Source organism: Cimex lectularius, unplaced genomic scaffold (genome assembly GCF_000648675.2).
Source record: "Cimex lectularius strain Harlan isolate CLEC.00 unplaced genomic scaffold, Clec_2.1 scaffold39, whole genome shotgun sequence".
NCBI classification, from domain to species: Eukaryota; Metazoa; Arthropoda; class Insecta; order Hemiptera; family Cimicidae; genus Cimex; species Cimex lectularius.
This window is the reverse complement of record NW_019392653.1, coordinates 616,356-643,410: the sequence shown is the minus strand read 5'-3', so window position 1 is coordinate 643,410 and position 27,055 is coordinate 616,356. Positions and strand designations below refer to the sequence as shown.

At 34.3% G+C, this 27,055-nt stretch overlaps 4 protein-coding genes and 2 long non-coding RNA genes across 15 annotated transcripts in view; 3 read left to right on the top strand and 3 right to left on the bottom strand.

The window, feature by feature from the left end:
• The first annotated feature begins 1,847 nt into the window (after nucleotides 1-1,847).
• On the top strand, nucleotides 1,848-7,318 carry LOC106671119 (transcription factor 21-like). Its single transcript, XM_014401953.2, has 3 exons — nucleotides 1,848-1,957; nucleotides 5,660-5,926; nucleotides 7,167-7,318. The coding sequence occupies exons 2-3, from the start codon at nucleotides 5,660-5,662 to the stop codon at nucleotides 7,266-7,268; spliced, it is 369 nt and encodes a 122-aa protein (XP_014257439.1). The 5' UTR covers nucleotides 1,848-1,957; the 3' UTR covers nucleotides 7,269-7,318.
• A 2,877-nt stretch (nucleotides 7,319-10,195) lies between these two features.
• Nucleotides 10,196-12,154, bottom strand: LOC106671157. Of its 2 annotated transcripts, none has more exons than XR_001341170.1 (4): nucleotides 11,822-12,154; nucleotides 11,613-11,752; nucleotides 11,300-11,557; nucleotides 10,196-10,278 (listed from the first exon to the last, which is right to left on the bottom strand). It is a non-coding gene; the product is annotated as an uncharacterized LOC106671157 (long non-coding RNA). The 2 variants fall into 2 exon arrangements; XR_001341171.1 differs by having other exon boundaries at nucleotides 11,469-11,557.
• On the top strand, nucleotides 10,485-16,448 carry LOC106671156 (kelch-like protein 10). 2 transcript variants are annotated; one of them, XM_014402031.1, is made up of 12 exons: nucleotides 10,485-10,690; nucleotides 11,001-11,276; nucleotides 11,974-12,204; nucleotides 12,269-12,495; nucleotides 13,408-13,544; nucleotides 13,610-13,791; nucleotides 15,038-15,249; nucleotides 15,305-15,453; nucleotides 15,508-15,694; nucleotides 15,771-15,896; nucleotides 15,955-16,197; nucleotides 16,261-16,448. In XM_014402031.1, the coding sequence occupies exons 2-12, from the start codon at nucleotides 11,089-11,091 to the stop codon at nucleotides 16,272-16,274; spliced, it is 1,896 nt and encodes a 631-aa protein (XP_014257517.1). In that variant the 5' UTR covers nucleotides 10,485-10,690; nucleotides 11,001-11,088; the 3' UTR covers nucleotides 16,275-16,448. The 2 variants fall into 2 exon arrangements, with proteins under 2 accessions (XP_014257517.1, XP_014257518.1); XM_014402032.2 differs by lacking the exon at nucleotides 10,485-10,690 and having other exon boundaries at nucleotides 10,917-11,276; nucleotides 12,278-12,495.
• LOC106671159 lies at nucleotides 12,437-13,409 on the bottom strand. Its single transcript, XR_001341172.2, has 3 exons — nucleotides 12,786-13,409; nucleotides 12,610-12,711; nucleotides 12,437-12,527 (listed from the first exon to the last, which is right to left on the bottom strand). It is a non-coding gene; the product is annotated as an uncharacterized LOC106671159 (long non-coding RNA).
• An 87-nt stretch (nucleotides 16,449-16,535) lies between the features above and the next one.
• Nucleotides 16,536-22,907, top strand: LOC106671141. Of its 4 annotated transcripts, none has more exons than XM_024230708.1 (21): nucleotides 16,536-16,850; nucleotides 18,270-18,431; nucleotides 18,485-18,580; nucleotides 18,634-18,696; nucleotides 18,756-18,821; nucleotides 18,893-18,943; nucleotides 19,000-19,104; nucleotides 19,190-19,252; nucleotides 19,309-19,422; nucleotides 19,487-19,570; nucleotides 19,844-19,924; nucleotides 19,983-20,054; nucleotides 20,109-20,198; nucleotides 20,261-20,341; nucleotides 20,559-20,606; nucleotides 20,673-20,753; nucleotides 20,822-20,911; nucleotides 21,527-21,688; nucleotides 22,455-22,517; nucleotides 22,575-22,699; nucleotides 22,752-22,907. In XM_024230708.1, the coding sequence occupies exons 1-21, from the start codon at nucleotides 16,767-16,769 to the stop codon at nucleotides 22,888-22,890; spliced, it is 1,920 nt and encodes a 639-aa protein (XP_024086476.1). In that variant the 5' UTR covers nucleotides 16,536-16,766; the 3' UTR covers nucleotides 22,891-22,907. The 4 variants fall into 4 exon arrangements, with proteins under 4 accessions (XP_024086476.1, XP_014257481.1, XP_014257482.1 ...); XM_014401995.2 differs by having other exon boundaries at nucleotides 18,267-18,431; nucleotides 19,983-20,033; XM_014401994.2 differs by having other exon boundaries at nucleotides 16,539-16,850; nucleotides 18,267-18,431.
• A 243-nt stretch (nucleotides 22,908-23,150) lies between these two features.
• LOC106671143 (protein N-terminal asparagine amidohydrolase) overlaps nucleotides 23,151-27,055 on the bottom strand; it is a 33,510-nt gene continuing 29,605 nt past the window's right edge. For 4 of the 5 annotated variants that reach the window (XM_014402002.2, XM_014402001.2, XM_014401997.2 and 1 more), the window contains 4 exons: nucleotides 25,109-25,291; nucleotides 24,822-25,039; nucleotides 24,325-24,486; nucleotides 23,151-24,269 (listed from right to left, as the gene is read on the bottom strand). In XM_014402002.2, the coding sequence (XP_014257488.1) occupies nucleotides 24,144-24,269; nucleotides 24,325-24,486; nucleotides 24,822-25,039; nucleotides 25,109-25,291 (689 nt within the window). In that variant the 3' untranslated portion in view covers nucleotides 23,151-24,143. The remainder of the gene's footprint in view (nucleotides 24,270-24,324; nucleotides 24,487-24,821; nucleotides 25,040-25,108; nucleotides 25,292-27,055) is intronic. The other variant, XM_014402000.2, reaches the window with a different exon arrangement.

The following is a 27,055-nucleotide window of genomic DNA, read 5'->3' as shown; positions in this document are numbered from 1 at the left end:
TATGAATTTTCAAGGAAAAAACAAAAAATAGAAATTTTTGTGCTCAAAGAAGGAGGATGCATTTTTTTTCTCGCCTATGTCCGATGTTCCAAAAATTCATAACTCTTGCTCTTCACAACTCTTTTTTTTTCTCACTTACGATGAAATAAATCTAAAAATTATTGACGCAGATAGAAATAGAATAATCCAGTTTCCAATGGGAATTAATAAAGCTGAATTTGGATAAAGCCCGTAGGAGTTATGAATTTTTTAAGTGGAACATCGGACATAGGCGAGAAAAATAGCACCCTGCTTGATTGAGCAGCAAATTTTTTGTTATCCTTGAAAATTTGTATTTCAACGTTTTAAAGGATGCTTAAAACGAATCCGAATTGATTTTTTCAAAAACTTAATTTTTTACTTTCTTTACTGGAAGCGTCTTTTGGTTTTTGTAACTTTTTATATATCTAAACTCGTTTAATACAAACCTGCATATTATTTTCTTATTCTAGCTACAAAAATGAATCGTCTAAACATATTTAAAAATTTTAAGTGGATCATCGCACATAAACGAGAAAAAACTGCACCCTGATTGAGCACACAGTTTTTTTCTATTTTGTTTTACTTGAAACTTCGTATTTAAGGGCTTTAAAGGGTGCTTAAAACAAATCCGATTTTTTTTTCAAAAAGTTAATTGTTTTTTTCCTACTTAAATACGAAATTTTAAAGGAAAGAAAAAATATAAATTTTCGTGCTCAAACGAGCAGGGTCGTTTTTTCCTCGCCTATGTCCGTTGTTCCGTTTAAAAAATTCACAACTCCTTTGGAATTTATCCAAATTCGATGTTAATACAACCGTTCGAAAGCTCAATCTCTCTTCTTTGAGCTTATATAAACAATCTTTAACTTTTGTGTTATTATGAGTGGGAAAAATAAGTATAAAATCAACAAAACCTCATCGAACGTTTTATATTATATCTCCGGCTGTGAATTTTTGAACTTTCTGCCATTACGTGAAGTTTATAGAGTTTCTAACCACTTGTAAAAGTTCATTTGGATTGAAGAATTCGTTTTCAATAAAATCGAAGTCGAAAACTCTGATATAAATTTTTATTTTTTTAATTTTCATGAAAATTCATATTCAGGATTTTTTTGGGCGATAATCACCCACAAAAAAAGCTGAAGGGCGAGACAGTCCAACGCTCTTTGCCAACTTTAAGTTTAGTGTTCACGACACAAATCTATAATGCCATGCACAACCTACTTCCCTCAGAAGTGGAACCACGCGATCATCATGATTGCCAAACCGGAAAAAAATGACATAAGCGGTTACAGGCCAATACGTTTCCTTAGTCTATTCTCGAAGATTTTCGAAAGATTCCTTGTACCAAAGCTGATGACTTGAAACCATTAATACTCATCCGATTCGGGTTCAAATCCCCTGGTCACGCCTAAAGGGTTGTTGATGATGTCTAGGGCTGTCCATAGACAATAAACGATATGATCCCACTCCAAAGAGTTAAAAGTTTCTTTTTTCTAGATTGCGTGAAACACGCGGGTGTCGGGCAAGGTTGTTTGCTAAGCCCGTTACTCTTTGCGGTTTTTATTAACGATATGGAAAAGTATCTGGTAGATATTTATTATTAAGTTTTAATGCAATAAAAATAAAATAAACACAGTTTAAAAAAAATAGAAGAAATGTTAAACGACAGGATTTTACATTTTTCTCCGGTAAATACGGTCGATTTTTGAATCCGCCAATTTTTGACTTTTTTTCGGAAAAGCGTCCTTTGAACGGTCTAAAAATATTTCTATCCCCCATGGATCCAATAATAGAGTAGGCCAACCCAAAAACGAACCCATTGGGTAAGAGCCGAACCCTTCGTCACGCCCACAACCCCTTCGACCAGTCTCGACTGAAAATTCCGTTCCACTCATTAGTACACATTAAGGAAGGAGGAGGTCGACTGGAACAAGACGTAAGTACCGAGGATTTCATTTAAACCCGTTCAGAGTAGGATGAAAATTGAAAAAAAAAAAAAGAAGAAGAAGAAGACAGTAACGAACAGCAGGTTCAATTTAGGCGCTATTACACTGTATTTTTCCTGTTATATATTTTTATATGGTTTTGATATAAAAAGAAAAATATTATCAAATTTTACCTTGCAGATATGAAATTGGAGCGATTTTTAACGAATAAAAGGGGTGAGAGTTGGGATTTTGAAAAGATACGTTAACCAAAAAGAATAGAAACTATATTTCTTTCAATAACTTACTTATATACTTATTTCATGTATTTTTAAAAATTTCAATGAAACAGAATCGTTTGGCATTTCAAATTGGTCTATTGGTATCAGTCGGTAATAATTGGTCAGGAGGGTCTTTAAAAATCTTATTGTAGAAAATTGTATTTTCTACCTGACCTAGACAATAAGAAAACTTGGAAAAATTGTAGGTCGTTTTAGCGTTTGTTTGACGACAATTATTTCTATAAATTCGTCGAATTTCTCGACAGAAATCGTCGAACTTGTTGGCCAAGATTTATGGGTAAAATTTGGTCAAAATCTGCACATAGGAATTTTTATAAGTGCATATCTTTGTCCGGATCCAATCCAACCGGTCCAAACAACGTTAGAATCTCGGTAACCGGTCAATAAATTTTTGCAAAACTTGACAAAATTGATTGAAATATTTGATTTTGATATAAGAAAATTTGGTGGAAAATCTGTTGAGATGATCACGTCCCCAGAGCGTAAAAGTGCATTTTTTGGTCTGAAGCTTTTATATTTACTGTCACATTGTCAACCTGCCTAAAATGTTGAGCCTTTTGGCATTGAATTGAGGACAAATTTTGGACAAAATCTGTTTGGAGGCGTAAGCTTTCTCAGCTTGAACGGGTTTCGTTTCGATTCGAGTCTTAAAAACACCGACGTTAATATTTCTTTGATATTTTACTAGCTGTGTAGCACAATTTCACGAAACTGGCGAAACTGATGCACGTTTTGACCTTGTTGTGTGGGCAAATTTTGGACAACGTGTTTTGAAATTACGCATCCGTTCAAAGCCTTTTGCAAAACCACGAACATTTTTTCGTCAAAATGTCACCAGTTGGGCTAAAATAATTTTACGAAAGTTGGTAGAAATACTGAACTTTTAGTGATTTGTGTGGACCAATTTTGGACAAAATCTGATAAGAGAAATACGCTTTCAATGCCTAAATGTGATCTATTAAGTCGACCCTTTAAAAATCACCGAGAATATTTTCCTTATTATTTGACTAACTGCTAAGACCCTTTCATGAAATTTCGCAGAAGTAATGCACGTTTTGACCTTGTTTTGTGGACAAATTTGCGTCTTAATCTGCTGGGAGAAATCGAATCGAAAAATCGCAGCCTAAATAGGATACGTTTTGTTTAAACCTTTAAAAAAACACAGACAATATTTTCCTTAATATTTCACTAGTTGGTCAAGATATTTTCACAAAACTTCGCAGAAATAATGCACGTTTTGACCTTGTTTTGTGAACAAATTTTGATCAAAATCTGTCTACAGGGATTTGCATTAAATGCTTGAACGTGGTCAGCTTCCTTCCAAAAACCCCCAACGTATTTTCCTTAATAATTCACTAACTGGCCAAGATATTTTCATGAAATTTCGCAGAAGTAATGCACGTTTTGAACTTGCTTTGGGGACAAATTTGCGTCAAAATCTGCTAGGAGAAATAGCGACGCGCAGCCTAAACGTGTCTCATTTTGTTAACGACTTTTGAAAAAACACCGACAACCTTTTCCTTATTATTTTACTAGCTGATCAAGATATTCACGAGTCCAGAAAATCTAATTTCCCTCAATATTTCACCAAATGGCCAAGCTAATTTTTCGAAACGGCAGAATAAACGCACCTTTTGGTATTGTTAGGTGGACAAATTTGGAACCAAAAAAGATGAATTGAATACACGTTCGCAGCTCAAACGTTTTACGGTTTGTCAGATTCCTTTAAAATATTTTTTTATTTATTTACAGTTATTCAGATATCGTGAGATGAGGTCGGGTGTTTCAGAAAAACATTTTCTTTGACGTGCCAACGTTTCGATCTTTATTGAGATCATCTTCAGGGCCTGGGATTTACAAACATTGTTTACATATAACAATTACATTTTGGATGTGGAAAAGTGAATTTATACAATGCAAAATATATTTTATATTCAAACAAAGTATTTCTACTCACTCAAAGTGTTTTTCTTCTGTGTAATTGTGCCAACTTTGCGTGTCGTGTTGAGAGGAATACCCACTCCAAGCGTATGCGTTTCCCACTTTGTCGGAACTCTCGAAAAACCAAAGTCAATTCACCAAGTCACTTGCAACTAATAAAAATAATCACGTTCTGACCCCGATCTGTGGACAAAATTTGGACAAAATCTGTTGGGTGAAATTCTTACTCAAAGCCTAAACCTGTTCATATCTAGAAGTGTTTCTTTGCCTTGATCCTTTCTGAACAGTTCAAACTATATTTCCTTTCTCAGTCACTGGCCAATATATTTTCACGACAGTGGACAAAATCCTAAGATATTTTGACAAACCAAATTTCAAATCGTTAGTATTCAATAATTCCAGCTGGTTCGTTATAAAATCGAACCAATTTGCCAAGATTTAAGGACAAAATTTGTTCAAAAACTGGAGGGATCCCCCCAAGCCTCGACCTGTCGAAGTGGCAAAAGTTCTGCTTTGAATTTGTATTCAACCGAACGAATTTGATCCAAATTTAGTCCACACAACCAAACCAAAACTGCATTAATTCTGCCAAGTTTCGTGAAATTATCTTGAGCGAATATGAAGAGAAATAACGTTGGAGATTTTTTTAGAAGGGTCCTGTTATATTTAAGCTTTGTATTTTGGACAGATTTGGACTTAATTTGGTCCCCATATCAAAGGCATTATGGTTCAATAATTCAGTCGTTTTCATGAAAATAATAATCGGAAAAATGTGATTTTTGTTCAATTTTCAGGCAAAGATATTTACGATATAGGAGCGAATTACTCTGAACGGATTTTTCCCAGAATTTGACCAAATTTTGTCCACAGGTTAAAGCCAAAACGGTTTAATATTTTGTACAATTTCCAGGCAAAGATTTTTACGATGTAGGAGCGAATTACTCTAAACGGATTTTTCCCAGAATTTGACCGAATTTTGTCCACAGATCAAAGTCGAAATGTGCAGGCAACTAGGGAAATACTATAGGGAATAACAGGATTTTTTTAATGGTAACTTTAGGATTTGAGTGCGTTCTCCGTCCAACCGATTTAGTCAAACATTTGTCCACAAATCGAGGTAAAACTTGCAATAAAATACATGCACCTGAGGAAGAAGGATTGATCCTTTGCAGACCAAGTTTGGCCCAGAGACCAAAACTAGAATGTCAAACGATTCTACCAAGTTTCATCGAAACACTTTTGGTTTATAAGCGTGTCATTGAAGGAAAAATAATTCTTTCTCCTCCTGTTGAAGGTATCATCAAAATCTCATCATCCCCTCAAGAGGCACGAGTATCAAATTGAATGTACTTTTATTGTTGTCAATTTTTAATATCCAACTGATATATGAACGAGACTTGTTGATTTTCTGAGAACTTTTGTGTTTGAACAACTTTATTGGTTATTTTTGTTTTTTTATATTTTTAATAGATGCCCCGAAGAAGGAGCTCCGAGGAGGAGGAAGAAGAGGAAGAAGAAAGGCCTCAGAGAAACGCCGCCAACGCTCGCGAAAGGGCGAGGATGCGCGTCCTGAGCCGGGCCTTCTGCAGGCTGAAGACAACCCTCCCCTGGGTCCCTGCGGACACTAAGCTCTCCAAGCTGGACACCCTCAGGCTGGCCACTTCTTACATCGCCCACCTCCGGAGGGTTCTGAACGGTCCTGCCAACCAGGCCCAGCCTCCCAGTCCGCTCAGCATGGTGAGCCGATTTTGACCTCTCGATACCAAAAATTCACTATCCATGTTCAACATTTAAGAAAGCAGTTTACTTTTTGAAGTCTGCTTATAATTCAATTAATTAAGGTTTTTAGTTGAGATAAAAACGTCAGCGTCACGAACGGGATTCGAACCCACGACCTTCGAAGTCAAGGTAGCTCAAGTGGTAGAGTAGTGGCGTATCTAGCCGAAGGTCGTGGGTTCGAATCCCGCTCGTGACGCAGACTTTTTTTATCTCAACTAAAAACCTTAGTTAATTGAAAGATATTAATTGGTCAAGCGGACCACGAAAACTAGTGAATCTGCTTATTATACTGTACTCTTTCTGGCTCTATCTTTCTCTATCTTTCTCTCTGTTTCACTTTTTTCTCTCTCTCGATACCTCTTTCTCCTCATATATAATACACTCTCCCTTTCTCACTATTTATTTCTCTCTCTCTTTCTCTCTCTCTCTCTCTCTCTCTCTCTCTCTCTCTNCATCTCCTTCTTATACTCTATTTTTCTTTCTCTTCCCGTCGCTCTCTTTAAATCTGTATCTATTAGTTTCGATGAAATCTCTCTCTCCTTGGTCAAATTTTATGTTCTTATTATATTTTATGTTCTTATACACATAGTTGATATAGTTAGATCGACTGGAAAAGCGCTACTGTCTTTTAATCAAACAAATATTGATATAATTGAAGAAAGTTGACCAATTGTGAGGAAAACAAACTTCAGTTTTGTTGTAGTTGACTGATGTTAATTTTAAGTTCCTGAGTTCTGACTCAACCATATTTGACTTTATTGGTTATGAAAGACTTTTTCTTCCTTGCACTGTTCAAGTGTTTACAGTAATTTTCAATTTTTTCTTTAACGGAGTTTAAACATATATTTTTGATTGTTTTACACTTTTGGCTTCTTTTATTGCTTAAGACAAACGGCTTAGAAGTTCCCCAGGATGGTTATCCCCTCGATTTAAGGACGGGGGCGTTTTAAGAGGCTTGTAAACACTTCTTTTGAAGATAATTGATTACTAATCGTTCGATTTTAACCCGGGACAACTGTGGGGTCGAACGGAATAAAAAAACATGTACAACGTTTAAACCCCTTGCTGTACAAGCTGTAAATCTTGGACTTTTGTAAACACGGCCGGCTGTAAACAGCGCCGGATCCAAACAAATCCCATTTCCTAACAATCTTTTATTTATTTTTGAAATTTAATTCAAAGGAATTTTTGTTCGCAGAGCTGGCCCTTTACGTTTCAACCGCAACACCACGAAGCCCAGCAGGCGCAGGAAACGCAAAACTACATCAACTATTATGAAAATCCTATACAAATCGGATAGTTTTACAGCAGATCCACTTATAAAAATGCTTTCCTACAAAAATCATGTAATATATGTACAAATAAATCTTATTTATATTTAAAACTGTGTTCGTTTTATAATAGAAAACCCTAGAGCAGAAACATGGAAATTTTTCTCCTTAATAGAGAGAATATCTCGGGATGTTGGGTCGTTACGAAAAGGCTAAATTTTGAAAATGAAAAGTGCATCTAAATTTTCACCCGGGGTTGTTAGGTCATTACATTGACAAGTATGATTGGCGCTGGCCCACATATTTGTTTGGACAGGACGGGCCCAGGCCAAAACACGTGTTAACTCTAAATAGTAACATGAGCGTTTAGCCGGTGGATGGATGGGAAGGAAGGGTGGAACACTCAGTGGAAAAATAGAGTTTGTTTTTATATCCGAACACCGGAAATAATCACTTTACGCGTGAGAATAATAAGAAAGGGCCATGTTATGGTGTGATTTTTGTCAAAACCCCCTTATTAAATCATGCCAATCTATCTGTAAAAAAAATCATCTTAAGAAAAAATGGTGGATTGTGAACCGTTCAAAATTTTGTGTGCGATAAAAGGATGCGAGAAAAAAAAAAAAAAAATAGCCGGAGAAATTGCCTTCATCCACCCAGTTTTCACGCTCTAGAAAAAGTTCTGATAAGTGACATGATTAAAAAGTAAACTTACCAACAGTTAAGCTCCGGTTGGTGGACAAGTTCGGATACTTTTCATCCATATTGCTAACTGTGAAACTTTATAAAACGATTTCCATCTATGGTCACTCTCTCTCTCTCTCTCTCCCCTCCCTCTCTTTTTTCTTTCTCTCCCTATCATTCTCTTTAAATCTTTATCTAGAAGCTGTTTTTGAAATATCTCTCTCTACTTGGTCAGATTTTATGTTCTTATATTTTTTCATCCCTTTCTACTGCATGCTCTCTCTCTCTCTCTCTCTCTCCCTCTCTCTCTCTTCTTTTTCTCTCCCTGACCCTCTCTTTTTATACTCTCTTTTTTCTTTCTCTCCCTATCATTCTCTCTAAATTTTTATCTAGTAGCTTTTTTGAAATATGTATCTCTATAATTGGCTAGATTTTATGTTCTTATATTTTTTCATCCCTTTATACTGTATGCTCTCTCTCTCTCGCTCTCTCTCTCTCTCTCTCTCTCTCCCTCCCTTTTTTTCTTTCTCTCCCTATCATTCTCTTTAAATCTTTATCTACTAGCTTCTTTGAAATCTCTCTCTCTTCTTGGTCAGATTTTATGCCCTTATATTTATCTTCCCTTTCCATTGCATTCTCTCTCTCTCTCTCTCTCTCTCTCTCTCTCTCTCTCTCTCTCCCTCCCTTTTTTCTTTCTCTCCCTATCATTCTCTTTAAATCTTTATCTACTAGCTTCTTCGAAATCTCTCTCTCTTCTTGGTTTGATTTTATGCCCTTATATTTATCTTCCCTTTCCATTGCATTCTCTCTCTCTCTCTCTCTCTCTCTCTCTCTCTCTCTTTTTTCTTTTTCATTCTTTATAGTTTTCTCTGCTTCTTTCCTTTTTTCACCTTTTTCTAGCTTCTTTTCAATTTTTTTTTCCAGTTCACACCATCAGAGTTGAAGAATATGAGATGCTGAAGCACATTGAATAATGAATTTGCCATTTTATAGAAATAACATGTTTGTTATTAATTTGGGATGGCTTAACTTGCAGAGTCCGATCTGTTTGAATTTTTGTTCTGCTCATTTCAACAATTTAGTTTAAAAGTAGCTTTAAATGCAGCAAGACAGGCCAAACTGCTTGAACATACAGTCTAAAATGAACAGGCTGCAATTGCATTAAGAAGGAATACTGAAATAGTAAAAAAAAATCTTATTGTTAATAAACAATCAATAAATACAATCAAGCATGGAACAAAATCAGATTTATTTATTCTTTGCCAAATATGATGATGCCAAGTTAAATTTTTCGTAGGTTATTAAAATTAAATGTTATTAATATTTATACGGCAAAAAATTACGTGGATATTGATAAATTAATTACAATAGTAAAAAATAATAATTGAAATATAATAGCCAAGCGAAGAAAGAATAAGAAAATAATGAAAATTGATAATTTGTGTTCAAAATTGCAGACATTAGGTCTTCGAGTGTAGAATGACAAATCACTGCATCAAAAAGTGCATTTCAATGCCGTGCAACTGCCAATTTAAATGATTTGTTATTTGAGTTATGGTATGTTTGTAAAATCATTAATCTATTTGAAGCCTCTGAAAATATTCTAAATCTAGTGAATTTAAAATTTAAGAAAATTATGCCACAACAATGACATTAAAGAGCTACAAGTGATTTTTTATTAAATCAAATTTAGATGTAAGATTGGAAAGTTGTCCCTACCATGCACAAGAGCGGATAGACTTGGTTTGAGGAAATGAGAAGAAAGATCAACTTTGGCAAACCCTTCCAAGTGGTCGTATATTACAGAAATTTGAAAGGAAAGAACCATAAATATCAAAAAGTAGGGTAAAAGGGTAAAATGGGTAGGGGCATAGTCTGAAAGTTGCTTAAATTGTCTAATGTCAATTAACCAAAATGCCAAAAGTCAGAAGACCTGTTGACAGTCATAAAAGGTCAGAGATTAAGCAGCAAAAACGGTGAAAAAAAAACCCAGGATGGCTTATTGGTTATCTACCCCTGGTCTTTAAATAATTAAATCAAATTTTCAAATGTACCAACAACAAAAGCGTTTTGAACAGTTAAGAGAAGTTGATCTGTTATTCATGAACAGTGAAAACAACAAAGGTCCAGGATGGAGCCCTGAGAAACATCTATTAACAAAGGGGCGTGAAGAGGACCATAGGAAGCAACATACCGTACAGCCTGGGTTTGATTATTTAGTTAAATTAAAAAAAACTAAATTTAAATTGAGAGACGCTTTAAAATGGGATAATAGTATATTTAGGCAAAGAAGTTAGGTTTTTTTACTGTGTGCTTTTATGGTGACTCTCATAGGAACTCTGGTATTTTGATTACCTAAAAACAATATATCTTATGAAATGATATATTATACATATATGTAAATATTGTTTTGTTTTATATTAAATTTTCTACAAAAGATTGATGGTAACCTTCAAATTCAAAACTAGTTCAGAATTGCCAGATAAAAAATCAATTATATTTATATTTTTTTATCCTTTATTTCCATGTGAACAAAAATTATACCTATTTAAAAAAAGTGCATTTACAAGCTGTTTGATAATTGTTTTTTAAAATTGATGTCTTAAAAAAGATTGACTCAGTGGTCAAAAGTTATGATTTAAATTTGTCCCTCAACTCCAAATTTTCTGTGTAAGTTATGGTTTGACACAAAAATTGCAGAATTTTTCATTTTTGTTGAAACATTGGGTTGAAGGAGAAGAAGACAATTTTATACATAAAAATACAGGTGAATCTATGATTATTTATTATTTTTAAACAAATTAAAAGCATGAAACTTAACTTATATGTGCTTGAAGATGCCATCTTGGGATTTCATAAATTGAGTTTCGTTTAAAATATAAATTATTTTTAAAACATATATTATAAAAAAAAAGTATTTAAATAAATGTGATATTTTTGAAATTTGGTTGCTAGGAAATTTATTGTAAATGGAATGAAATGAATGAAACCGGTTGCTATGATTTCTCCATAAATACATCTTTTGTGTAGAACTTAAATTTTTCTTCTTACTTTTTTCTTGATGTTTATTCTTTTAGTTTAGGCAATCGACACATAAAATATATGCTAAAACGACATTAAGTCAATCGAAGTTGGTTAAAATTATTGAAAAGTTGAACACGAGGGATGAAAGTCCTGCGGGAGCACTGGAGGAGGCCCAGGCCGAGAGTTGCCCGAAGAAACCCAAAGGGAGGGAGTTGCTGTTGCCATAAGTCTTATGGGCTACGCTCCTTCCCAAAAATATGGACCGACCTGAGAAAGACGGATCGCTTTTGTGACGGTGTTATAGAAAGCAGTGATGGGAAAATTTACAGGTATGTGTCAAAAATTAAATAACCTTTTTCTCATCAAGGAACCATTTCCAAACTCCACCAAATTCTTCTTTTTGTAGACATCATCACATCAAAAGCAGTTGTTCAAATCTTTCTAGGCTTCTCAATCACATCACCATATACTGCTAAAACTTAAATACTTCCTTTCTAGTATATTTCATCATAAAATCCTACCTGATCCTTTTTTTCATGTTCCATTCCTAGCCTCAACCTCTTTGAACCATTCTAACCTCTCTCGTGTTCCTCAAGGGAGCATCCTAGGTCTGTTATATTTCAACATATGCGTGACAGACTTCCTTAAAAACTTTAAACACTCACCTCAATCCAGTACTAGCCTTTTGATCCTTACAAGACCACTTTGTTACTACTCCCTCCTGTTTATCTGAATCAAATACCACTTCCTGTGGCAGAACGCCACAAAATTGTACTACAAATTGGAACAACTTTACTCAGCACTTCTAGCAAAAAAGGATCCTCTGGTTAGACCTAAAAATCTTTAAATTATTGATCTTGCCAGACCACAATACCTTAAATTCCACTCCAGATTATCTTCATATTCCAACTTAAATAACTTTGTAATGTTAAATTTTATGTTTGACAGAGGAGAACAAGGCGAGTTAATTTTTAAGCATGTTTCCAGTACATCCCATCATTTTTTAACACGCAATCTTGTTTTCAGAGTTCACAGAGTCATTATGGTAGCTGCAAGTGAATATTTCCGGGCGGTATTCACAAGCCCTCTCGCCCCATTGGGGTCGAACGCTCGTCTACCATTCCCCTCCGATATTGTCGACTGCATCGTCGATTTTTGCTACACCGGACATTGCCACATCAATTGCGACAATATAGAACGTCTGTTGCCTGCTGCGGACCAAATCGGCGTCATGGGAATCATCAGCGACTGCGCCAAGTAATGCCGTATTTTTAAAACAAAAATATAAAATGTACTTTGGGTTTAAAAAAAAAATTTGTAGGTTCTTAAGCCAACAGATTGCCGTGTCAAACTGCTGGGGCATTCACAGCTTCTCGAGGACTTACTTCATGCACCAGGTCGCCCACGAAGCCAGGGAATTCATGATATTCAATTTTGTCGAATTCTATAATTATTCTCCAGAGTTTCCAAAAATGCCTGTTGATGATGTTGTCCTCCTCCTCAGCGACGACTGTCTCAACGTTAGAAATGAAGAGTGTGTCTTTTACGGTAGCTACTCTTATTGCTTGTTTAAAATATCTCTAAAAAATTATAAAATTGCGAAGATTCAATACTCAAATAAATGGTTCAATGCAAGATGTATTTGCATGATGAATAAATTACCCTGTTAAATTTTTTAAAACACCTTCATGGCTACATCTGAAGTAGAATAAGAAGGTGGCTAAGTCCGGGACATCCTCATCACCACGATTGAGCCCTCAGATGCTAAAAATACAATAAAAATGATGATCGAAAGGAAATGGCAATGCAATGGGTTGGTTCAATAAAAAAAAAACAACTCATATATCAAGGACAGGGTTGACGGCCCTCGGAGGATCAAAATCGTAAAAGGCATCATCTTCTCTCGATTAAGAATGAGCCGTGCAAGATTGACACACAAACTCTTTCTTTTGGGGCAAATTGTTGTCCAGCATGTAGAAAAAGATTGCTTGATTTCTCCCTCCTAAATTGAAGAATTTTTTATTCTTTACATTTCTCGGCTCCATATAGAGAGAGTGTAAGTGTGCCACCAGATATGAGAATTCTCCATGAACCTGGCATTATTTTGGTTTTTGGAAGAAATGACTGTATTGTGTATAGTATTTGATAGATATGTTTTGTGTATATTGAGAGTGAATATATTTATTAGCGTGAATCAGTAGAGAAGGTATATCAAATAAATGCAATATGTATATTTTAAAATTTATTAATTTTCAATAGGGTTTTTACATATTATATAGTTTAAATCATAATCCAAACTCTTATTGTTTTAAAAGCCTAAAAGATAATATAATCGAAAAATATGTGATGATTGCCTGTTTTTGACATATGTGTTCAAATCTTGTTGTATTAATACTTTTTTATAATATTTTTATAGGTTTGATGTTTTCATTCTGTGTAAAGTAGTTGTTCTCTGTTTAGCTATACATAGATGGATTATGATTGATAAGAATGAAAGGGAGCAACACACGACGAAACTCTTCCAAAGCGCTCGTCTAGGTCTTGTCTCACCCAGCTTCTTTTCAGAGATCATACTCAGTGCACCTTACATCGATAAGGTAAGCAGATGGGAAAGTTTCGAGACGGCGTTTTCATCTTTTTTCTTCTTTTTTTTTCTACTTAGGTGGACCATTTGTTCCTCAAACAGTTAAGCCTTGAAATAGCAGAAAGAGAGAAATCAATGGGGTCTTCTGAGCTGAGCATTACACCTCTGACCAAACCCCGCATACCGTACGAGGTACTGTTCGCCATCGGCGGCTGGAGTGCCGGTGCACCTACAAACTGCATTGAAACGTATGACATCCGGTAAGCACTACAGTGAACTATTTTCTCTACAAAAAAATTTTAGAAACAAGAAAAAAATATAAACAAATTCTAACCATATGTTTTATTTGACTTGGGTAAATAGGCCATGAGTATACATTCTTTGCTGAATATTTTATATTTTACTTCCACAGACAACATTTTAAGTGAATTAGATGTTTTGATAAACTTTATACATTTCAAAATATAATTAACCTAGCAGGACACTACAGTTACTAAATCAATAAAAATATTAATATAATATACTTTTGTTAATACATGATGTATTTCTTTGATTATACGATTGCCTTATTAGGTATTTTCGTATTTGAAAAGACCCTTAAGTTTATGGTGAACGTTTCAATACTGAAATATTCAGTAATTAACCTTAAAATTCTGTTTAAAAAATTAATTATTCGCCTTGGCTTTTCCAACCAGCTGTACAGTACAAAAAGGTACTGAATCGTATTTGTAACTGAAGAATATATTTAACAGACACACTAAGAAATCTTCAAGGCTTTGACAACTGCTGAGAATATGAGTATTAAACATATTTTCATATCAGGCAGCTAAAACGTCGACTAAATGTTTGCTTTTAGCTCCAAAGTAGCCTGGAAAAGCATAAATTGCCTAATGGCCCTAGGAAACAGAACAATGTTGGGGTGGGGTTTGGGGACATGAAGGTATAGAAGGAAATAAACAGGCTGACCGATGAGAAGGCCGAAGAAGGCCAACCCATGGCATCACAACTAGGCACATGAGAAAGTGTGCTAACGATGAAATTTGAAACTGGACAGAAACATGAGGCTAGGCAATCTAAGAGATGTATAAATCTCTCAATGAGGAAGGCAAAGGAAATTCGCTTTCTCATGAAGAAGAAAATTATAGGTCTTTATATCGGCCACTGCCTTCTTAATTACAACTTAAAGAAACAGAAACTCTGCTAAGATAAACCACAGAAATTGGCATATATCCTTTATGAAATGAGGTACTAGATGGTATACGGTATATCCAATTCGGCACATGCCAAGAGAACTGCATGAAGAGGAAATGACAGTGAAATTTATAGTCATTTTGGTTCATACAGATTAATTTGGTCTGCCTATTAAGATGGCATAATGCCAAAATACATCCTAGATAATAGGCCAAAATGATCTTTATCCACCTGAAAATTTCCAATAATTTCATAATTTATTACCAGAAAGAATGAAATATTTATGAGTCTGAATGTTTAATTATTATATTTTAGGGCAGACAGATGGTTTTTAGCAAAACAGTTTGACAACACACCAAGGTCTTACCACGGACTTGTATCCGTGGACAACCTTCTGTACGTGATAGGTGGATTTGACGGGTCGAACCACTTCAACACAGTGCGGTGTCATAACCCCGTGACGAAAGAGTGGTCCGAAAAAGCTTGCATGTACCATGCCAGGTGTTACGTCTGCTGTGTCACCCACGGTACACCTTCTACTCTAAACTCTCCTATAAAATCTCATATCATGTTTTAACACAGGAAAAGACATATACGCAATCGGTGGATTTGACGGTAGGATTCGTATGAACTCTGCGGAAAAATTTTCAATAGCAGCGAACCAATGGACGATGATCAACCCGATGAACAGGCAGAGATCCGATGGTGGTGCAGCAGTGGTCGGAAACAGGGTAAGCTGTATAATTCACGCCACCATGTTGATAGTCATTTTGAATATTTTTTAGATTTTTGTCGTCGGTGGGTTTAACGGACAAGAAGTCCTGCAATCCGCTGAAGTCTACGATATCGACACAGGTGTCTGGACCATGCTCCCGCCAATGCATACTCCAAGGAGCGGCGTATCCTTAGTCTATTACAAAGGGTTTCTTTATGCAATTGGCGGTTTCAGCGGCTACGTCAGACTAAGCACTGGTAAAGACCCAAGGTTCATATAAGTTTATGAAATAATGATTAAATCCTGTTAAAATTATGAGCTGATACGTTTCAGTCGAGCGGCTAAATCCGAACAACCCGAGTGACTGGTCATTAGACGTGCCAGACATGCTTACTCAAAGAAGTAACTTTGCTTGCGCAATTATGGATGACATGATCTACGTCGTCGGTGGCTTCAATGGTACGATGAATATTATTAATCTATAATCTGTGATCAATCTCAATTTTTTTTTCTTCAGGAAGCACAACGACAGCATATACAGAACGATTTGATGGAAACCAGTGGCACGAAGTCAGCAGCATGAACCTGAATCGATCAGCTCTTGCTGTTTGTCTTTGCAGAGGACTGCCAAACACAGCCGACTATACGCTTCACTCAAAACTCAAATCTAACGACGGAAATAACATGACTGGAGATGGAAATGCAACAGGAGACTACCTATGCTGCAGTGAAAACTATACCGATCCCGTTTTAGACTTTTGTACATACAATTTTTTTTTTCTTCTTATGATTTAAATCATAACATGTTTCAATCTTGTTTCAGATGATGAAGACTGACTTCTTCAGCTGACTACGTAATAAATTCCCGTTTCTGATTACCCCCATGAATAACAATTTTTAATATAATAGAAAAAATGTAATATTTTCATAGATGAAAACTTAGTTGAAATGAAAATATTAATTTTTGAACAGTTGAAGCAATATTAAAAACCAAAAACATTAAAATGGGCATAAATAAAAAATTTTATTTTAAACTTTTTTTTTAAAGTATATTTATATATTAGGATCTTTATTTATAAATTTAGCTTTTAGTCTGGAATGCGACCCTTGAAAGTTCGATTCATGGAAAAGATAACGGTAGTGCCTATTAAGCTCTATTCTCGCAGAAGTTTACATCTGAAATTCCTTTTTTATCAAATAATCAGTAAATTTCTTTCTATTTTCTTATTTGAGCATGAATCACCTGAAATGAGTCAGGCAATTTTGAAAAAATAATTTATCCCCACTATTTAAAAAAAAAAGAAAGAAAAAAAACAGTCTTAAGACCAAATGGCAGATATGTCCGGAGTGAGCAAAACCATCATAATTCCCGATGGCGATGATGATTATTATTACGAAGAGTTGAACGATGAGGTAATTTGAGAGCATAATTGTGAACATTTAACTTACAAATTTTTTAACCCTTAGCCTAAAAATTAACAAATTGGTTAATAAATCTTTATAATGCTTTAACAACTCGTTTTATTTAATAATATTTAAGAAATAGAAAGAAAAAAACCTTGGTGGACTAATACATAAATTATCAGCAGTATAGAGTTAACATTTAATATTTGTTGATATAAGATTGTCTATGAAAATTGGCGTTCATTTCAATACAAGGCTTATCGATGAAGGGTTGGTCTAGTCGCCCTCAACACTTCCAAGCTCATTGGAGATATGTAGATCTGAGAGAACCCAGATAGCCCAAGACTGAACTGCGGGCAAAAATTGATGGGTTGAATTACATCAAGTTCGATGTCTGCCAGAGTTTCTTCTTTTCGAAAGGTCTAAAGGACAATTCCCATTTTTTAAATTATATTTATTTATTTTTATTTTTATTGCAAGGATTGTTTCCTGGGCATATTATTTACACCTTCAGGCTTTCCAGACAAGATTTGTAAGTTGATAGCCATTCTGTCTGCCTTTTCAATTTCAATTATGCCAGCTTACACAAGAATCTGGTTTGACATTTTAGTCCTCACGTTGTGTTAGTTTTGTAAAAATATCCAGGAAGCCTGAATTTGGGGAGATTTTGAATGGATTATTAAATTGGCATACACGACAACTTTAAATATAGCCGTTCATTATGAAAACCAGTACAAAGATGCAGACTGAAACAATATTCTGACTTGTATTTATCACACTGTCAGTACTGGGTTCAAATCTCAAGCCCACGGCTTTTTAATTAGTAATAAGTTAAGGTTAAGTTTAAGGTTAAAAGGAGTCGGCCTCTTTATGACCTTTCACAATATCAGACAATGTGCAATCTTCATTATTATTTAGAGCTTTTCATTGTACTTTTTATCAGATCCCTAAACTTTAAGGTTCTAGTAATCTTTCATGCCTTGGCTTTTCCTCTCTCAGGAATAGGAAGCCAGTTTTTACTCCTTTCTGACAATATGTGCATTTTTATACTGCTCTGACTGTATGCATATTCCTCTGAAGTCTGCAATGTCCAGAGAATAATAGGAAAATAGTATTGCAAACTGGTTTGACTGCTCGTAAATGACGAGTTGGACATTAAGCCTTCCTGTATGTCAATATTTTACTTTTCTTGTGATCTACAAACAACAGAAGACCTGCACCTGTTTTTTCATAGAAAATGTATTATTTGTTTATAAATAATTTTAAAAAAATTTAACTAATCGTACAGCGTACTGGATGGATTTAATACCTTATAAAATCAATATCAGTTTCACTGATCCATTTATCTTAAGGGAAAAGTTTCCTTTATCGACTTGTTGATTTCAATATCTGATAGCTAATCAGTTAATTGATTTTTTTCTCTAGCAGTTTGGCAATCAGCAAAGTCTGATAGAAGAAATTTCAGCGGTGCAACGTCGAGAAGTACTTCGCGGTAAAGTTTCCCACAAAGGCCAGCAAAAGCGAGAGGTCAACTTTAAAATGAGACAACCGCACAACTTTCACATTCAAAATGAGGATAAAGGCACAAAGGCAAGTACATTGTTAATTTATTATTCGATTTTAAATCAAATCATTTTTTTCAGAGACGTACAAACGAAGAAAAAAGAAAATCATGGAATCTACCATCTACATCAAAACAGCCGATCGTCAGTTCCGACCTTAAAAGGTTCAATCATAAGGTAAAAATCAAACAGTAAAACAATTTCTTTTTTTTCATCCGATAAAGTTTTAGAATGAAATCGTCACACCATGTTCATACCAAATGGTACAAACTTCAAGCAAAACGAGTCCAGAGGTCAGCAATTCAAATTCACTATTGGCTGTTTTTTTTTATACAGTAATAATTTTTTTTAGATCGATACAATCTCAAAGACGAACAAAAGGACGAAAAATAGGACACAGTTGAAAAATACACAAGAAGTTTGTCTAAACATTATTTAAAAATAAAGTTATACCATGTATTTTTATTTATTTATTTTTTTTTAAATTAGAACAAGAAAAAGGAAGTTCCATGGAGTGCAATTGTCCACTCGATTTCTATGGTAAGAAAATGTAACTGGTTTAATAAAATATTTTATTTTTATTATTTTGAATAAAGAATCCAAGAAATGCGGTGAAGAATGCTAGCAATGTTGATACGGGAAATGACGATCTGCCTGAGGATCTTTCTAAAGAACGAGATTCAAATCCGATGAAAAGCTTTGTAAGTCTATGTCGTAACAATTTAACAGACAAAAATAATACGTATTAAAAGACAGATATATAAACAACGTAACTGCTTTTCACAGGACGCTGATCAACAGTATAATTTAGAAGGTACATCAGCTGAACAAGAAAGGAAAGAAAACCAGGTATGATCTGAGTTTATATTTTAAAAATTTACATTTTTAAAATTATTTTAATTTAGACAAAAGTCCTGGCTCATGGAAGTAACGTTATTCCGGTGGTCGAGTATGCGCAGGCTGAATGCATGTCGATGTCGAGTCAAAGTTCAGAGGAAAATTCTGCACTGGAGACACAGGTATTAAATTTTTTAAAAATCTTTTACTAAAGTTTTTTAAATTTAAATTTTTTTTTTAAATTAGGATTTATCGGTTAATAAAAGAAATATAATTTACTATGAGCCAGTAGCAAAAGCAGATTCTGCACAAATTGATGCAAATACACAGGTAATTCAATGACTGGAGTTTACTTTTACTGAACATTGTTGCATTGCAATTTTATAAAATGTTAATTTAATAAAATATCCAGGATTAGTTTTCCCTTGGAAAATTTGGACAAAATATGCCAAGAGTAGTTTAAATTTAAATTGTTTAATTCTTAATAAGGGCAAAAAACATATTGGCACATATCCTTAGTGAATGTGACATGGGGTCCCCCCCCAAAAAAAGTATANAAAATTTATCATAAGAAATTCATGCAATATATTCTCATAATTTCAGATTTCAGTAATAAACTCTAATCCTATGCATCAAGTTTCAAGTCCACCTTCCCAAACTGAACCTGCCCCCTCAGAACAACAGGTATTTTTCATCCTACACCTTATTTGTACAAATTATAATACAAATTTTTCAATTGAAGCAAAACGAGGTGCAACGCCGATACCTGGGAATGTTGCAACAGCCTTTAAACGTGAACATCGAAGACCAAATAGTAAGGTTTGATATTTTTGAGAAAATGTAGTTTGATTTTTTTTTCTCGTTTCAGGAAGCATCCGCCGGACAGGTATGGAATGTCACAGGTACACCGGCGACTCAAATACCACAGGAAACAGTTCAACTGTCGATCAGCATCGGAGTGAGTTTTTAAAAAGCTCATCTTACAAAAACGAAAATTTGTTTAATGGATTTTACTTCCAGGACAATGCTTGCACTGTAACACCTTGTGCTTTAGTCCAGCCAGTAGAGGTTCGGGGGATTTTACAAGCCCCTATGTCAGAGGTATCTCTGTAATATCATTTCTTTAAAAATTTAATTGAATTTGTGTGTTGTGTTTCGAGTGGATCCGTTACAATTGATCTGATTGCCAAGTTTTTAACATTTTTGCAATCAGGGCCTATTGATCCACTATAATCATTACATTAGTTATTAAAAGATTCCAATTTCTCAATAAAAAAAATTGTTTAACTAATATTATTTCAAAATTTTGTATATGCAGGCTTCAACAACTATAGTGAGTCATCAGATTACTGGAACTCCTCTTCAGGTAATAACTAAATTCTAAAGTTTTTTTAAATTATACTTATGCTACATGTGCATATATTTTTTTCAGTTAAACATTGCGAATGTTAATATAAACATCATCCTGCCCCAGAGTGTAAACTCGATAATCCATGACTTGATCCCGGTGCAAGTAAGTCTTTGGCAAATTAGAACAAAAACAAAAACTCGACAATTTTATCATATAAATAAAGTATTTAGCCTTCAAGAAATACAGTGCCCGGACAAGGGCTTCTCGCTTTGGCCCAGCCCCAGCAACCCAGTGCGAACAATATGCAAAATTACGAAATGGTAATTAATAATGATTAAAAAAACACTTAAAACTCGTTTTGCACTTATTTAATTTCTCTGCTTCAGGGAAAAAATTGAATCGTGGATATACCATCCCTAATCCTACCTAACCTCACCTAAAACTGGTCCTAACTAACCTAATCGAACCCCTCATAACTCTAACATTACCTAACTTAACCCAACCCTAATCCTACCTAACCTCACCTAAAACTGATCCTAACTAGCCTAATCTAACCCCTCATAACTCTAACATTACCTAACTCAACCCATCCCTAATCCTACCTAGCCTAACTTAAAAGCTAATCCTAACTCTAACCTAATCTAACCCTACCTAACTCCAACATCAACCTAACAACCCGATCCTTTTTAACTCTACCTAACCTAACATACATAACTAAAAACAGTCCTAAATCTAGTCCTAATTTTCCCCCCTAATCCTACCTAGGCTAACCTAAAACTGATCCTAACTTTAGCCCTACCTACACAAAACCTAATCAAACCGTACCTAGCTCTAAAATTACCTTACTTAACCCGCCCCTAACTTTAACCCTACATAAATTTAATACTATCTAACCTAACACAGTGCTAAATCTAACCCTAACTTTTTTGGCCTAGATTTCCCCGACGACGACAGCACAGCATGAAACCCAGCAGACGCGTACTATGCACGTTGCGCCCGCTCAGATCCACTCGGCTTACGGTACGTATAGTGTACAGTCGAATTCGATGCCGAGAATGGCTACTGGAGCTAGAAGGATTTGCCATTTAAATAACCAAGTGAGTTGAACATCAATTATTGCTGCTAAAATGTGTGGTGATTAGTGACCGTTAATCGATAATTATTCAGAAATTGTGAGATGCAGTCTGGTGTGATGTAGGTTTCAGAAAAACATTTTCTTTATTGTGCCAACGTTTCAATCTTTATTGAGATCATCTTCAGGGCCTGGGATTTACAAACATTGTTTACACATATAACAATTACATTTTGGATGTGGAAAAGTGAATTTATACAATGCAAAATATATTTTATATTCAATCAAAATATTTCTACTCACTCAAAGTGTTTGTCTTCTGTGTAATTGTGCCATTCTTGCGTGTTGTGTTGAGACTGCCAGTGAGGTATTGCTGTTTTATGTTTAATATGTTGAATTTTGAAGGGTGGGGAAGGAAGTTGGTATAGAAAGGACATTTTTGTATAAGGAGTTGGCCCTTTTCAGCTCAAAGAAGATAGCAAAAATAATCTTACTTATGAACAACAATTTTAAGTTCTTTAAGTAATCAGATTATTTTAAAGCACAGTAGCATCTTGGTCTGGCTATACTCGCTGGGCTGGTCTGTCAATAGTACGATCAAATAATAATGATTTAAAATATATCATTTTTCCCAATTTTATGCCGATTTTGTCTTTCAATCTAAATTTCACCTGTCTGAGCGTTTTTACATGTTGACACCGTTATTGGTAGTTCTAATGCTTAAGATATGATAAAGCAGGTTCATCTCAAGTTTATTTCACAATATTAATTAAATTTTAATTGTTTTAAAGGGTTTATTAAGGAGGGATCAATATTTGCCAAACTACTCTGGAGTTCCTTATCAGAACATTACAGTAAGTGATCAAAATTATTTAAAAAAAAAAAAATTCTGCATGATTGCATGTTTTCAGAGGAATGCAAACCCTTGGGGACACAATCACCCGAACAGTTCCTACTACCACCCGGTTAATCCTTACAACCACCACATTCCGAGGCATATGGCACGTCCTCCTCCGCCGCCATACCACATCAACAGGTAATTTCCCAACAGGTGGTTTTATTCATAAGTAATTCTTTTCGTTTTGAAGGTGCGATTGCAACCATTGCCCGCAGACGCACAACCCTTACAGGACTTACAATGCGAGCAACATGACGCTCAACCGCCAGCTTATGCACGATCAAAACTATCCGCTGAACCTCCAGGCAAGAAGACACCCTAAAAGTTAAATAAATTGGCATTAGATAAACAAAAAAACATTACATCATGTACAAATAATCAATTTCTTTTATATTTTATATATAAATATTACGTTATTTATTTCTTTATTTTCTTTTATATTTTTTTCTTTAGGATTGAGAGGAATTATTATTTATACTGTTTTTATTTGGTTTAAAAAAATGCTTACTACAATACAGTACAGTTTCATTTAGTTGTCTTGATTCCGTCCAGGAACTTTTACACTCCTCGGGGCTAAAGAAAAAATTCGTTCCTACAGAAATAATCTTTATTTATTTTTTATAATTTTTTAAAAAATTAACGTTTATCATAACATAAACATCATAAAAGATCTGGCAACACCGTATTTATAACAAGTCTATAACAGAAAAAAAAAAAAAATCCGTAACAATCATGAAAAGCCTGAAGCTTTGATTAAAATAACCTCTATTTATAAAGGGTGAGATGTGATGCATCCAAATTACACACACTCACACACACAATAAAAAATATAAACTTTCTCCCAATATATTACAATATTATCAATTATAAAAAACTATTATACCTTGACCTTGCAGCACCTAATTGCCATTTGATTTGTACTAGATTGTACGTTTTTATAAGTTTTACTACTTTATCACAGTGCCGTTTTATTTTTCAATGGCTACAGAGCGAAACAAAAGATAAAAAGAAAAAGAATAATAATAATAAATCATTAAAGGACAAATCGAATCTGAAAAAAAAATGGCACACTTTATTTTAAAAACTTTAAACAAGATGGCACTGAGTGTCCTGAAACGTAGTTTTAAAAGTTAAAAACAAACAATAATAAATCAATTTTCTATTCTAGGCTGCATAAGCATACAATTTTTTTTTCACCGGGTTTATTTATTTACAACTTTTATACAATAATCTATGAAGTTTTAAATTTCAAAGGAAATGGAAAAGTTTTGATTCAATCAGTGAAAAACAAAAAAGAAAATCCTTTAAATAACAAGGAACTAAGTTCATTTGTTTAAAAAATAAAAAGAGATTCTTAAAAATAAACAGTAAAAATGTCATGTTTTTCCTTATTATTTTCATATATAATAAAAAAGCTTAGGCTTAAAAGAAAGCGAAAGGGAAAGTTAAAAAAAATAAACAAAATCACAGTTCAAGAAAGTGCTTCACGGAGTCGATAAAACATAAGTTTTGAACCGGTTGAGAAGATTGTTTTGATTTTCCAATAATCGTAAAAGAGCTTCGGCCCTTTCTGCCCCTTCAGTCAGTAGTTGAACGGTATCCAAACGCCAGATCGTTCGTCCCTTCGGAAATAGAGGGGCCTCGAGTCCCTGAATACGGTCACTGCTGGGAATGGATGTTCGTGTATGTACTTCAGAACCGCACGTATCTGAAAACAAAAAATTGTAATGAAAAAAATAAATTTTTATTTCATCCTGTCGTACCTGCATGACGAAATTGGGAGGCTCGATGTCGGGCGATGTCGACAAGTGCTGGAGGATGAATTCATCAGGCTGAGCTAGCCAAAGCTCAGCGCCCCTCAGCGGGTGGTAATTGAATGGACCTATCCTAAGAAGACCAAGGCTGCAGTCATATACGTCTAATATCTAAAAGAGAAAAACAAAAGTAAAAAAAAAGTTAATACATTTAGAAATCAAACTTAAATTCAGGGATATAAGTCCAATTTGAAAAAAAAGCACTCAATTCGTTTGTTGTTCCTTTAAAGCTATGATTTTTTTGTTCAAATTGGCCTTATTTTTTATTTTTAATATAAAATTATATCATTGAAGGCTGATATTATTATTTAATGGAAAACATACAAAAGTGTGAATAAAACATAGCCACCACCTCACTAAATTGAATGAAAAACTAAATATACAACAAAAAGAAGAAATAAAATAAATAATAATAAAATAAAAAAATTAAAAAAACGTTTCATTACTTGTTGTACCTGTTGACCCCCTGTAATATGCCTAGCGCCTCTTAACGCACATTCAGGGCCTTTGTCCGGGAAAGTCGCTGGGAAGACTTCGCCAGTTTTGACGTTGACAGCGATCCCGTATATTATCGGCCAGTGTATCCCGCTCCGGACCGTCGTGTTGAGCTCGCCAACGCAGACGTTTGTGAGTTCGACTTCGACGGGCTGTTTGTGAAAAGCGTCTAAAAGAAAAAGAAAAAAAAGAAAAATAGAAAAAATCAATATTCATAAAGAAAAACAAAAAGACATACGGATTAAAGTGTAGAAGAGCTCCTCAGAAAAGTGGTGTGGGTCTGAGTAGCCGCCAACAAACTGGAGCTGGAGCCGGCCTTCCGGGTATCCCATCGCGAGCTCTTGTACCCTCGATACCAACGAGAGTACGCCTTCTTCGATTCCAGCTCCATCACAATGGGCCAGCCCTACTGCTCCACTTCCTGAAACAATAAATAAATAAAAGTCGATAATTTCTCCATTTTACAAAAAACAAAAACAATTGAGTTATAAATATGTAACCTAACCCTAACTGAACCTAACCTAACCCTTTCTAACCTAACCTAAACAACACTACCTAACCCATGGTAATCTAGGAAATATAAATTATTAATTTGATCTAATGATCCCATTGTATGAAAAACATTATATTTATATTGTATTTTAAATGCATACATAAGCTAACTCTATTTATATGGGAGTTTCCCCTGTACGGAAAATAAATAAAATAAATATTAATATTGAAAAGAAGTAGGTAATAATGATATACTTGTAAGAACTAAAAGAATGACTACGAAATAAAACCATCAACCCTTTCAAAGTTTAAATTGTAAATAAATAAATAAAAAAAAATTAAAAAAATAGTGGAAGAAAATGTGATTTCACCAAGAAAAACCAAGACTATGTGCCTGGGTATAAAATAACTAGACAAATTTGCTAAAAATCAAACATTTGAAACATATGCAGACCAAGAAAATTAAAATTTAGCCAAATATACGTTACAGTTATGTCAAAAAGAAGATAATGGGGGTAGAAAATAACTGGACAAATCTGTTAAAAAAGAAGCACTGCAAGACATTCAGGCCCAGAAGATAAGAAATATGCGAATCCTCTTTAAAACAAATTATCTTATAATAAACTGGACAAGAAGACATGAAAAAATACAGATCGATATGCCCAAAACAGCAACGATGGCCAGTAAGAATCAATCTTAAAATGGCTGACAGAAGGAAAGAAGAATTTAATTTTATCCAAGCTATCCTAGCAAATTAATAGAAATTATAAACTTCTATCTCTGAATAAGAACTATCTTTGTAAAATTTTTTATTTTTTATCTAGATGTGTTTCGAGGCTCTTTACACCTCCTCGTCAGTAGATTTTTCTAAAATTTGTATAGATCAACAACAATAACATATATTTTTGAACTTTAATAAAATTGTATAAACAACTCGATCCTTACATTTTGAGTGTCAACGACAAGAGAAAAAAAGCCAGTCGTCTAATGACACTCAATATGGATCGAGTTGGTTTAAAACAGTAAAATATTATTTAAAGTCCAAAAATCTATTTTATTATTGTTGATGTATAAATTTTTTAGAAAAATGTACTGATGAGGAGGCAGAAAGAGTGTTGAAATGTATCTACATTAAAAAAAATGTTGGAAAAGCTTACGAAGTTTTTATAATCCAGATTCTCATCCATATCCAACAAAAAGAAAAGCAAGCAATTGCATAATATTTGGCATGGATGAATATTGTTATTTAAGAGAGGAAAAAAAATTGTTTTTGTTATTCTTCACATTATTATTGGCAAGATATGCAAAGCCTAATTTAATAAATATATAAATATAGGAGTTTAATTTTTTCTTATTTTTTGTTTTTTTCTAGATCAGCTTAGAGACATGGGCTAATCGCATGTATACTCGTAGATAAAACTAATCGCAACGCTTTACGGAAAAAATAGAGTTTTTGGCTTGAAAAGTCAGTTTTTATTCCATGTTGTAACAAACAAGGTAGAGAAAAAAAGTGATTACTGTAGTTTTTATAAGATTTTTAATCATCCTTATATCCTGGGTTATTTTCCTTTTGAAAATAATCTATGATACTGTTTTTTTTTGGCATTGGGCACAGTGTGCACAAGCAAATTTTCTTTGCCTCCAATAATCCTGTGAAGGATGAAAATTAAAGATTTTGTCACACAGTGCCTCG

Excerpts from the sequence above, each read along its gene's own strand:
- LOC106671119 (XM_014401953.2), top strand. The coding sequence starts at position 5,660 with ATGCCCCGAAGAAGGAGCTCCGAGGAGGAGGAAGAAGAGGAAGAAGAA. Across the intron at positions 5,927-7,166 it reads CTCCCAGTCCGCTCAGCATG|AGCTGGCCCTTTACGTTTCA; the intron begins GTGAGCCGATTT and ends TTTTGTTCGCAG.
- LOC106671156 (XM_014402031.1), top strand. The coding sequence starts at position 11,089 with ATGAAAGTCCTGCGGGAGCACTGGAGGAGGCCCAGGCCGAGAGTTGCC. Across the intron at positions 13,545-13,609 it reads GTGCACCTTACATCGATAAG|GTGGACCATTTGTTCCTCAA; the intron begins GTAAGCAGATGG and ends TTTTCTACTTAG. Across the intron at positions 15,695-15,770 it reads CTACGTCAGACTAAGCACTG|TCGAGCGGCTAAATCCGAAC; the intron begins GTAAAGACCCAA and ends GATACGTTTCAG.
- LOC106671141 (XM_014401994.2), top strand. The coding sequence starts at position 16,767 with ATGGCAGATATGTCCGGAGTGAGCAAAACCATCATAATTCCCGATGGC. Across the intron at positions 18,581-18,633 it reads TTAAAAGGTTCAATCATAAG|AATGAAATCGTCACACCATG; the intron begins GTAAAAATCAAA and ends ATAAAGTTTTAG. Across the intron at positions 18,944-18,999 it reads TTGTCCACTCGATTTCTATG|AATCCAAGAAATGCGGTGAA; the intron begins GTAAGAAAATGT and ends TTTTGAATAAAG.